This window comes from Mustela nigripes, chromosome 14, assembly GCF_022355385.1.
Source record: "Mustela nigripes isolate SB6536 chromosome 14, MUSNIG.SB6536, whole genome shotgun sequence".
NCBI lineage: Eukaryota > Metazoa > Chordata > Mammalia > Carnivora > Mustelidae > Mustela > Mustela nigripes.
Window position 1 is genome coordinate 95699839 of NC_081570.1, and position 13063 is coordinate 95712901.

At 36.6% G+C, this 13063-nt stretch overlaps 1 protein-coding gene across 5 annotated transcripts in view; it reads left to right on the forward strand.

Annotated features, from left to right (window-relative positions):
* The window catches only part of RAP1A (RAP1A, member of RAS oncogene family), a 77582-nt gene that overhangs the window by 50889 nt on the left and 13630 nt on the right, over positions 1–13063 (forward strand). For all 5 annotated transcript variants that reach the window (XM_059375734.1, XM_059375731.1, XM_059375735.1 and 2 more), the window contains 2 exons: positions 6573–6656; positions 11045–11113. In XM_059375734.1, coding sequence (XP_059231717.1) covers positions 6600–6656; positions 11045–11113 — 126 coding nt within the window. In that variant the 5' untranslated portion in view covers positions 6573–6599. The remainder of the gene's footprint in view (positions 1–6572; positions 6657–11044; positions 11114–13063) is intronic.

The following is a 13063-nucleotide window of genomic DNA, read 5'->3' on the forward strand; positions in this document are numbered from 1 at the left end:
GACTTGTTTATTTTAGGCATTCTGACTGGTGTGAGGTGGTATCTCATTGTGGTTTTGATTTGTATTTCCCTGATTGACTTTCTTTTTAAGCCTCCTTTTAGCCACCTAATTTGCCCTGAGTAGATACTTAGGAGTTATCCTTTATTCCTCTTCATTCCCCTAAATAATAATCTGTAACTAGCTACAGAGGCCTGTCAGTTTTACCTTCAGAAAACCACAGTCCCCTAATCAGTCCTAGTGCTGCTGCACAGGCCTGTGTCATTTTCCACCCGAGCTCTTTCAGTAGCTTCCTGACTATTCTCCCTGCCTCTGGTCTCTCCTCCAGTCCATTTTATATACTATGAACAGTTGTCTTTCCAGAATATACACCTGACTTAAAAAACAAAAATACAAACAAAAAGAACACTGTTTTCAGAACTCCTGGGTGGTTTAGTTGATTAAGTGTCTGTCTTTGGCTCAGGTCACGATCCCAGGAAAGACCTTTATCCGGCTCTCTGCTTAGTGGGGAACCTGCTTCTCCCTCTCCCTTGCCTGCTACTCCCCCTGCTTGTGCTATCTCTCTCTGTCAAATAAATACATAAAATCTTTTTAAAAAGTCACTGTTTTCTCCCCCATTGCTTACTAGATAAATTATAGACTCTTTTACCTGGTAAGTGCCTTTGCAGGCATAACCCAGTCTCCGAACCCTGCTCTGTTTTTCCATACCTTGCTTTTTAAACCCTGTTTTCTGGCCACACCCGGCTTTGTGGTAGTCCCTTGATCTTGTGAATTTAATGATCTAGAGTATTTCTTCAAGCTGTTTTCTCTGTTTCATGCCTTTTCCTCCTTACCTGGAAAATTCCTGTTCAGTTTTTCATTTAGTTCTTAGGTAACCTCCATGAAAAACTAAATCTGCTCTCTCCTCTGTTTCTTCTTCCTTCCCCAACCCTTTAATCTCTGCTCTGTAAAAGCTTTGTTCACATAATATTGTAATTACTTAGTTTTGCCTCCAACTGGAGCTCTGGGAAGATGGGAAACATACTTTCCATTTTTGTGTCCCTTGCACCTAATACAGAACTGGTACCTGTGAGATACTTTGTAATTGTTTTTGTTTTATTTTGGTTTGGTTTTATTTATTTATTTTTAACAAGATTTTATTTATTTATTCGACAGACACAAGTAGGCAGAGAGGCAGGCAGAGAGAGAGGAGGAAGCAGGCTCCCTGCCGAGCAGAGAGCCCGATGCGGGGCTCAATCCCAGGACCCTAGGATCATGACCTGAGCCAAAGGCAGAGGCTTTAACCCACTGAGCCACCCAGGCGCCCCTGTAATTGTTTTTTGATTCAGAATACCAGTCATACCTGCAGCCATGTCTGTTGGATAGTCTGCTATAATTCATCCTTACTATGTTTCTTAGCCAATAAATGCTGCTGGAACAAATTACCATAGACTGGGTGGCTTAAACAACAGACTGACTTCTCATAGTTCTAGAGGCTGGAAAGTCCAAGATCAAGCACTGGAAAATCAGGGGTCTGAGAAGGACCTGCTTCTTGACTTATAAGTAGGTGTCTATATCTTTACTTGGTGGAGAGTGAGAGAAGTAAGCTCTTGAACTCTTACAAGGGCACTAATCCAGTCATCTAATCTTCAACTAATCCTAATTATCTCCCACAGGCCCCACCTCTTAATATCATCACACTGAGGGAACACAATCAGTTTATAAGATTATATATGTAACTGGTATTCTAAGAAATTTCCCTTTTTCCCCCATTGGATTTTCTTAAATTAATTCTATTGAACTACAGTTTACATGTAATAAAATGTCCCTTTTTCCTTCTTAAGCTTTAAAATTGTATTTATTTTTAAATTTTAATTCCAGTATAACATACAGAGCTGTATTAGTTTCCAGGTGTATAATGCAATGATTCAACAATTCTGTACATTCTGTGCTATTTTGATAAGTGTACTCTTAATCTCCTTTCCCTATTTCCCCCATCCTCCCACCCACCTCCCCTTGGAAACACCAGTTATCTGTATTTAAGAGTCTACTTTGTTTTTTTTCCTTTGTTCATTTATTTTGTTTTCTTAAATTCTACATATGAGTGAAATCATATGGTATTTCTCTTTCTCTGACTGACTTATTTCACTTAGCATTATACTTTCTAGATCCATTCATGTTGTTGGAAATGGCAAGATTTCATTCTTTTTTAAGACTAATATTCCATTCTCTACATATACCACATCTTCTGTATCCATTTATCTGTTGATGGACACTTCAATTGCTTCCATAATTTGGTTGTTGTAAATAATGCTGCCATAAACATGAGGGTGCACGTATCTTTTTGCGTTGGTGTTTTCATATTCTTTGGGTAAATACCCAGTAATGGAATTATGGTAATTTTGTTTTTAATTTTTTTGAAGAACCTCCATGTTGTTTTCCAGAGTGACTGCACCAGTTTTCATTCCCACTGAAAGTACATGAGGATTCCTAAAATGTACTTATTTTAAATGTGCAATTCATAAAGGAGGCTCCTGGGAGACTTGGTCAGTGAAGCATCTGCCTTCAGCTCAAGTCATGTTCTCAGGGTCCTGTGATGGAGTACCGCGTCTGGCTCATTGATCAGTGGGGAGTCTGCTTCTCCCTCTGTCTGTCCCCTGCCCACCCCCTGCTTGTGTGCTCTCTCTCTCAAGTAAAAAAATGAAAAGTCTCCCAAAAAATATACAATTCAGTAAAATTTGATAAATGGAAATACCCATGTAACCAACACCATAGTCAAAGTACAGATCACTTCCATCACCCAGAAAAATTCCTTTCTGCTCCTCTGTAGTCATCCCTGCCCCACCACTGGCCCCAAGTAACTTTCTGGCACTGTAACTTAGTTTTGTCTTTTCTAGAGTTACATTATATAAGTGGAATCATATAGTGCTCCCTCTTTTGTGTATTTTGCTGAGTGGTTTTTGGGGATGTATTATCTTGTTGAATCTGTCAGTAGTTTATTCTTTTTCTTTAAATTAATGAGTATTAGTCCCTTGATTGTGTATACCACAATTTATCCATTCATTTCTTGGTGGATACTTGGGTTGTTTTTAAATTTTGGCTGTTATGAACAAAAATAAGAGTTCATTTTTCTTCTCGATTGAGTTGTTAAAAAAAACCTGTCTTTTACATACTGAATTACTTTTGCCCTCTCTTAAACAGTCCATTCCTGTGTAACAGATTAACACAACTCTTTCTGGATTTAAAGCAACATTCATCATTTATTGTCAGCTTCTGTGGACCAGCCTTTTGGGAGTGGCTTGCCTGGAAGGTTCTGGCTCATGGTCCCAGGAGACTGTAGTCCTCTGAATTAAAAGCTTGACTAATGGGCGCCTGGGTAGCCTCAGTTGGTTAAGCGACTGCCTTCAGCTCAGGTCATGATCCTGGAGTCCCAGGATCGGGTCCCACATTGGGCTCCCAGCTCCATGGGGAGTGTGCTTCTCCCTCTGACCTTCTCTCCTTTCATGCTCTCTCTCACTCTCTCTCTCAAATAAGTAAATAAAATCTTTAAAAAAAAAAAAAGCTTAACTAATATACTTCTGAAGGGGGCTTATTCACATGTTTGGTAAAGTGTGCCAGCTGTTGGTAGGAGTCCTCAGTTCCTCCCCAGTTGGGCCTCTCTGAAGGGCTGCTGTTTAGATGTTCTCATGACATGGGGAGTGGCCGAGTGATACCAGAAACCATGGTACAAGCTGCAGTGCCTTTTAAAGGAGGTCACATATGGTCACTTTGCCATATTCTATTGGGATATGTGGTCACACACTCAATCTTAGGAAGAAACTACACAAGATATATGAAAACTGAGAGTGAACAGTATAAGCTATGAATACCAGGAGATCAGGATCCTTGGGGGGTTATCTTGAAGGATGGGTATGACAGTCGCTTTATCAAAATTGAACCAAAGATATATATGTGGTTTTATTTCTGGATTTAATTTGGTGTCACTGATCTGTTTGCCTTTTTGACAGTATAACAGTATCTTTATTACTGTAGGGCACTTGGGTGGCTCAGTGGGTTTAAACCTCTGCCTTTGGCTCAGGTCATGATCTCAGGGTCATGGGATCTAGCCCCGCATCAGGCTCTCTGCTCGGCAGGGAGCCTGCTTCCTCCTCTCTCTCTCTCTGCCTGCCTCTCTGCCTACTTGTGATCTCTCTCTGTCAAATAAAAAAATAAATTCTTAAAAAAATATATCTTTATTACTGTAGTTTTATGTCTTAAAATCAGGTAGTGTAACACTTTTTCTTTTTCAGAACTCTATACTAAGTTATTTGCATTTTCAAAAAATGTTAGTCGTCTTGTCAATTTTTACAAAAAGGAATCCTTCTGATTAGGATTGCATTGAATTGAAATGTTGGAATATTGTAATAGATGGTTTACATTTAATGTGATGGTGTAGTTGCCTTTTAATTCTGCTCCCTTGCTCTTTCTTCTTTTTTGCTTTGCTTTTCTATTTTTTCTGCTGGTTTGTTTTTGGTTTTTTGGGGGTGTTTTTGCTTGTTTGTTTTGGTTTTGGTTTTTTGATGAATCAGTCTTTTTTCACTGGCTGCTCTGGGTTTTATACCATGCATCTTCAGCATCTGACAGTTTATCTTCAAATAATATTATACTACTCCAAATACACTGTAAGAACCTTGAGCAACAGGCTTCCAGTCCCCTTCCTTTTCTGTGCTATTATTGTGCTGTTACTTCTGTTTGTGGTGTAAAACCTTGTAGAACATTATTATTAGTTTTGCTTTAAGTAGTCAAAAGCTCTTGAAGATTTACTCTCATTTACCATTTCTGGTACTTTTAATTCCTTTTATAATCGTCATTCCTTTATGTAGATCTAAGTTTCCATCTGTTATCATTTTCTTCCACCTGAAGAACTTACTTTGTCTTTTTTAAATGGTACTGATGAAATTTTTTCTAGCTTTTCTGTCTTCCTCCCTTCATTCCTTCTTCTGTTTCATTTCCTCTTCCTTCCTCCCTCCCTTTCTTTTCTATCTGAAAGAAAGCTTTATTTCACTTTCATTTTGGAAGGATAGATTCATTGTATTTAGCATTCTAGATTGACCATTTTTTTCTTTAAGCATTTTTTTTGGGAAAAATTTTATTTATGAGAGAGAGCATGCACGAGCATGCATAAGAGGTGGGGGGCGGGTGGAGCAGAAGGAGAGGGAGGAACAGACTCCACAGTGAGCACAGAGCCCAACACAGGGCTCAATCTTAAGACCCTGAGATCATGACCTTAACAGAAATCGGGAGTCTGATGCTTAGCCAACTGAGCCACGCAGGCACCCCTTCTTTAAGCATTAAAGATACTCCATTTCCTTCTGTCTTGCATAGCTTCTCAAGAAGTCTGAATCTTCTGGGATTTCTAGAAAATTGCCTGTTTTTCAACAAGGGGAACTTTCTTGACCAAATTTCCATTATTTCTCAGCACCCTAGAATTGTTCAGCTTATAGATCCCTACTTAGTCTTTGCCTTTATGTCATGGACTCTCATCCTGCATGTTCTGCTTAATGTTTGGCCAGAGACTCAAGTGAACGTCTGTGCAGATTTCTGGAATTTTCTGTGCTTAACTGCCTCTTCTCTGATGCACATTTTGGTCTCTGCTTGAGTTCTTCCTCCCTATACCACAGTCTGAAAAGTTCCTCTAAACATAAAGGCACGGCAGATGTAGGCCTCACTTCATCTTGTTACAACACTCAGAGATCATAGTCCTCCTATACTGCTTATTGTCAGATGTCTGAAAACAGTTGTTTCACGTATTTTTTTCTGGTGTTTTAGCTGTTTACTGTGGAATAGAAAGTCCATTCTTACTTTTCCATCATGGCCTTTGGAAATTCTTACCTGCCATATTAGCTTTTAAGATAACTATGGAGATAAAAAATAAAGTTTATATTTCTTTCTTTCTTTCTTTCTTTTTTTTTTTTTTTGCCTTTCTAGCAATTTGGGCCTTATGGAGCATATTGCTAATCCCTACTTATAGAGTTTTAGCAGTTTCATTAATATCCCTTTCATATCCTAATAATTTTCAAGTAACATTTTACATGGTTCAGCTATAATAGAATAATGAACAAAGTAATATATAATTACTATATGTTATTTTAAGTAAATAAAATAGCATATACATTAATGCTAATGAGTGAACTTTTCAAAAAAGTGTGTTAAGTCATTTAAACAACAGCTTTATAAAGAATTAGGTTTGTGATTGTTGTTATAAGACAGCTACTAGTTTTAACCCACTGAGCCACCCAGGCACCCCAAGACAACTACTAGTTTTAATCACCTTATTTTCTGGTCAAACACTCTGACAAGTAACATGAAAAGGCCCTAAGGATGACTGATGCCTAGTCAAAGGTGATCTTTAATGAATTAAAATGCCTGGCAGTGGTTCTGTAAACTTAGCTTAGAATCTGCATGGTTTTACTGTATTCCTCTGTTCCCCTTAATAGCCTTAAGGGAAAAAACAAACAAAAAACAAAATACATTATATATTTCATGTAACAGTTGCACATTCTTAGGCTATTCTTGGCAAGTTTATTAATCTTTAGATTTTTGTTTTTTTTCCCCAGATTGTCAGTATTTAAACAGACCACATCATGCGTGAGTACAAGCTAGTGGTCCTTGGTTCAGGAGGCGTGGGGAAGTCTGCTCTGGTAAGTTAGCCACCTAACTCTAACTTAATTAGTATAATACAAGAAGAACATTGATATTTGCTTGTCTTGGACTTTTAGTCATTAGTGAGAAAAGGTGGCAATATTTTTTATATGCCTAGTATTTGGCCCACAGGGGACAAAGATTCATTCAGTAACCACAGATGTGTAGCTTACAATGGTGCCTCATTCAGTCTTTCCCTTAAGCAAATATTTACTGACTGCCTACCATGTGCTTAGCACTCTATGTAATTCAAAGAGGAATAAGATTGTTCTCATTTTTTAAGGAACTTATATTCCAGTGGGGGAATACTGATTATTTCAGATACTAGTGAAGTAAGTCCTACCCTACTTCCACCCTAGACTTAAGTGAAATGAAGTTATTTTTTGTAGACATGCTGTATTTATTTAGTAGATATTCATTGAGCTTCTATACTGTCAGACTTTAGGGTGACAATAATGAACAAAAACAGTCACAGTCCCTCAGAGCTTACCATGTAGTGGAAGAGATGTAATAATTACAAAGTTAAATGAAGAACTACCTCATTATAATTGTGAAAGAGATACTTTGAAAGAAAAGTACAGACTGTTAAGAGAGACTGCTACGACAAATGAACCTCAGTTCGCATTTGAACAACTAAGAATGGGTCCCAGGTGCTGTGGCATGAGTGAACTGGAAGGCAAGTAGAGGGAAATGAAGTGAGAAGCGGGGACCACATCATGACTTGAAGGCCATATAAAAACTTGACACTTACTCCTAATGTTGTGAGAACCCATTGAAAGTGTTTTTGTTTTTGTTTTTTTTCAGGGGCTGAGAGGTGGGAGGGGTGTTGACAGGATTAGACACATGTTTTAAAGAGAATACTTTGTTCAATGTGGAGTGATTTAGAAGAGAAACTGAGTGGACACGGGAGACCAGTTGGGAGTTAATGCTGAACCCCAGATTATTTGTGGAACCTTATATTGGGCCTGTGGCAGTGAAGGAGAGAAGAGTAGATGTTTTGAGAATTAAATAACTTGGTGCTGGATTGGTGTGAGGACCAGGAGAGAAGGAATTGTTGAGGATGATTCCCAAAGTTCTAGCTGTTGAACTACTAATTTTATGGATGGATCATTTAAGTAAAAGCGAAATACTGGAGAATGAGTAGATCTGAAAGTAAAAATCAAAAGTCTTGTCAAATTTGCTTATGTGAGATGTTAAAGTAAATACATCAAATAAGTCATTAGTTCCTCAAGATAATAACCTTAAAAGGGACTTAAATGATTTGGGGCACCATGTATATATCAGCAGTATTTAATTTCATGAGAATTATGTTACTTTTAAATTTAGTACCTGTAAATTAGTACCTCTGTGGTGAATGAGAATATCTGTCATTTTAGATGCATATATTCAGGGCACCTGGCTGGCTCAGTTGGAAGAGCATGTGACTCTTGATCGTGGGGTTTTGAGTTTGAGCCCCACACTGGGTGTACAGATTACTTAAATTTAAAAAACAAAAACAAAAACAAAAACTTAAAAAACTAAATGTATATAACTTTAATTCAGCAAGTCTCTTGAAATTTCACATAAAAGTTCATATATACAGAATAACATGGTCAAGATTATCGATTGCAACATTCCTTACAGTGGTAAGAGTTTGGAAACAACCTAAATGTCTACCAGTAAGAGTTGGTTAAAAGTAAGTTTTTAATGCATATTTTGAGTAGAATAATATATAACTATTAAAAAGAATGCAGCAGCTCTGTATATACTGATATATAGTGATATCTAAGATGTATTACTTAGGAGGCAAGAAGGTACCACACAGTGCAGATGATCATTTGATAACAAAGAAAAAGGGAGGGTGAGAAGTAAGATAGTATAAAATGTAGATAGAGACCATCTCTGCAAGGTTAAATAAACTATACTGGTTACTTGGGGGTAGAATTGGATAATTGGGAACAAAGGTGATAGATAGGGTTGGTTACCACTGCATACTCTTTTGTGTCTTTTGTATTTTATCCTGTGCCTATGGTATTAACTTTTAAAAAAAAAAAAAAAAAAGCCATAGGAATAAGTGAAGTTGTCAAGGGAGAGATTAGAGAAAGAACAACTCAGGACTGAGCTCTGAATACCTCTCAACCTTTAAAGAGTAGATAGGATTGAAGGATCCAGCATAGAAGAGTACATCTTATACTTGAATGTAAGGAAAGCATCTTTACTTGACTCCCCAGGAGTCAGGTAAAGGAGAGAGGAAAGAGATGATACAGAAACACAGAGGTAGCTGGATTTGATCAAAGCAAGCTTCAGTAAGGCGATAGTGCCATAACTGTGCTGGGGTAGATTGTGTAGTGAGTGAGTGCTGAAGAAACAGAACCATGATTGGAGACAGGTGAAGTCTGATTATCAGAGGGAGCAGAGAGAGGGTGGTGAAGCTGGAGGAGTAGTGGAGTTAAGGGAAATTTTTATTTCTCGGTGGGAGATGGTAGAGCAAATGTTTGTGTGCTGGAGGCAGTAATCCCCTGGAAAGGGCAATGGTGATATTGGAGAGGAAGGGAGTAATTGTTACAGTTGTCAAAAGTTCAAGAAATAACAGAAGTAAAATTAAAGAGTCATTGAAGTAACAATCAGTAAGTTCATTGTGCACACACCAAAAAGACAGTTTGCAAACCGGGAAACTTCAAACCAGAACATGGAATGAGTCTCAGGGGTATATTGTTATAATAAAGCAGCTTATAGAGTGAGAAAGCAGTGACTCTTCAGTGACTGGTTATCATGATAGAATTTTCTTTAAATGATAGAGAATTGGTTAGTGGTTACCTCTTATCAACCTTGGCAAACTGTATGTTTTGCTTTTGATTTCCAGAGGCATAAGCAAGAAATGACCTCCAGATCAATTTAGCTTTGCTAAATAAGCTAAATTAAGCTTTGTTTACATGACTAAACTGGTTTTATCTGCTCAGGGAATTTTCAGACTTGTCTCTGATTTTGATTTTAACACGGAAAGGACCAGTAGGTAAAGAAGGTAAAGGAGGACTTTTATAAAATAAAAGTCGGTATCATTGAATGAGATGTCCCTGAGAACTGAGATGAGATTCAGAGAAATAATGAAAGCTTGCTTTATGAAGAAGGAAGTGAAAGGTGGGAGATTGTTTTTTATTTGTGCTAGTCTCTAACAACGGGCTTATAGAAAGCACTGAGATTCTCATACCAGCTTCTGCATCTAGTGTCTAGCTATAGCATATGTTATATACCCTTTGGAAAAACACAGTAAATTTATGAGGAAAGCAGCTATGTCAAGGTATAATGAAGACAGTAGGTTTTTTCCTAAATATCTGCTCTGGACCACATTTTGAAAACTTCTGTTCTGGTATAAGCATATTAGGAAATTTTCTACGATCAAATTCTACATAGTACTAAGATGATGAGGTGATAAAATGCTTGATAAAAATAATGAATAAAGTTTTTGGTATAATTATATCCTGAGTCCCCTTTGAAGAACAGGAGCTTAGTAAGAGGAAGAAGTTTGAAGTTTACTATATTCCAGTTAATGTGTTTAGCTCAAGCTAAAATAGTGCATAATTTAAGTGTTGGTGACCTCAGGCCACATTCTTACCCTTCCTTCCTTTTATGTGGCAGTGTACCAGACCCTATTTTAAAGTTGTCCAGGCAGTATTTCACAACCATCTTCAGTACTTCTTTTTATTTACCAAATGATAAGATACCTAGTGTGAAGTCTGTGTTTTTAGAAATCTTAGAGGGAGAAGTAGGTAATCTGGAAAAGATGAGTAAGCAGTATTTCCAATGAAAAAAGTAAGGCTTCGGAAGCAAAAAGGTTGTATATTTGGAATCTCAGCTGGCAGATGGGAAAAATAACTACTTCTAGGGAAAACATAGAACTTGGATATGACTATAAATTTAGTAAATTCGGTACTTTTAAATTTCCTTTTCTCTTTTCCCCCACAATGAGACTGTTTTAAGATTTTGGAAGATTTAGAACCTTTTGTCTCATTCCTTTAAAAGCATGAAATAAAAGTTACTATGGATACATAAAGAGGTATTAGGAGTTTAAATACTAGTAAATTTTCATTTTTTTCATTAATTAGGATCTGTGACCTTATTTGTATCTTTGTTGTGTTTTGAAACAATATAGTAATTATTTCACAGTGGGAGTTGGCTGCAGCATTGCTGACAGCCTTTAACATGACCATCTCCTTTCTCAATGTGCCCACTTAGGTATGGGTGTATCCTTGTATTGAAAAATAATGAGACCATACATCTGCATATTTACCCAGAATTTTCACGTAATTTCATTTAGTCTTTATCATTTTATAATGGTATAAGTAGCATTATGGAAGAGTTGATTTTTCTTTTAAGTACTTAACTTTTCTTTGCTCTTTTTTTTTTCTAGACAGTTCAGTTTGTTCAGGGAATTTTTGTTGAAAAATATGACCCAACGATAGAAGATTCTTACAGAAAGGTAAAATGTGAAACTTGTGTACACATGCTTACAAATAGTTCCTTAGGACTTTAAAACTTGATCCACAGAATTGCTTTTTAAAAATCTTTTTTTGCAAAGTGATATAAATCTTCTGTAACTGTTTTTAAAAGTTTTACCAGGACAGAATATTTCTCATAAAATACTACTTAGCTACAGAGAGCTCTGTGTTCTGTTACTGATTAGTAATGTGTTCTTTAGTGTACACATTGTCCTGGTAGAGGGTATTTTTAATGTAGACTAGGTATATTTTTGACAACTCTTTTTGTGAAAATTAAGATCGTTTTTATGCTTGAAGTTAACCAGTGACCAAAAGTTTTTATTTTGGTTTAGTTTCATAATAACTTCAAGAGATTTTAGACTATATATCTTAAGACAATAAGAAATTTGATATTGAGTTCTGTATGATACTATAATGGTAGATATGTGTCATTACACATTTTCCCAACCCATAGAATATACAACACCAAGAGTAAACCCATAAAGTAGACTATGGGCTTTGCATAATAATGATGTTTCTACGTAGGTTCGCTAAATGTAATACATGTACCAGTCTGGTGTAGGAGGCTGATGGTAGGAGAGGCTAGTGGCGAGTAGGAGAAGGGTATATGGAAACACACTGTATTTTCTGTTCAGTTTTATTGTGACTCTAATGCCAGAGTTCTAAAACATAAAGATTATTCAAAGGAAAAAAATTAGTCTTGACCAAAAAATACTATTTTATTTCATTTTAGTCTAGCATTATGGGGAATTTTCATAATTTTATTTCCCAAGTATGTTAAGGAGGGAAGCAGAGAATTAAACCTTTCAACTAATAGGAAAGGATTACTTTGTTAGATGTTGTAGAATTTACCTTTAGTGGTGTCATAAGTTTTGTTAAATTATATAAGCTCATCTAGTCATACTGGCAGAGCAGTTTTGCTATCTGCAAATTGGAAATAAAATTGTGTTCTAGGTACATGGAAAAACTACAGACCTAACTCATTATTCATTTGAGCATGTGCACTTCCTGATTGATTGCGCAGGTCCCCACAGGAGTCCTGTAAGTGGTGCCACAGTGGCTTTGTAGCACTGCCCATGATGCTTCTCAGCAATCCCTGAGCTGACACAGAAGCATTGAAAATAGGCCTTATGTCAATATGTTTATTTTTAGAAGGCAATGTTTCAGTACTAAAATTGCCCCCCAAGACGCTGCTGGCTAAGCTGTAACTACAAACGGATCTGTACCTAGAATGTTGGAGATTGGACACTTTTCTTGGTTACTTCTTTATTTAAAATGTTCAACAAGGTTCATAGTTGATACTTTCTTTAGGCCAACCTTCTCTTACTTTATAAAACACTGAGGAGATACAATTTCATTATAATATAAATTTAGAATATAAAATTTCACCTAATGCACATAGCTCTTCCAAAGGCATACCTTTTTTTTAAAGTCTCATTGAGGACTGTGTGAGTTCAGTGTTAACTCATTTTAGCACCTCTGCATTCCCCTTATCTCTTAAAATTTTTCTGTGTATTTAATCTGGGGCATATTTTGGTAAAACTTTAGTAGTTGGAACGTGATAAATTGGCAGAATTTTCTTTAAAATCTTGTCTGCATTTTGAGCTAGTTAATACATTTGTGCTTTGTTTTCTTTGAAGATAATATATACATAATTTTCTATATTTTAAAATTTCTATTAGAACTGTTGCAGTTTTTCTTAAATGAGAGGATATGACTATTGCCTTATAATAGCAAAAATCATTACTCAGTTTATAGTGGTCAGAAAATATCTAAACTCAGCATTAACAGTCCTGGCTTCTGTAGTATTAATAGAACATGCTTGAGACCTCCTGTTCTTTATTATAGTACCAAGTTAAATCTCAGCCAGTATAGCAAACTCCTAGAGAAAAGGCTTTGTAGTTGTTAATAGGTACTTGGAGTGAAGAGGT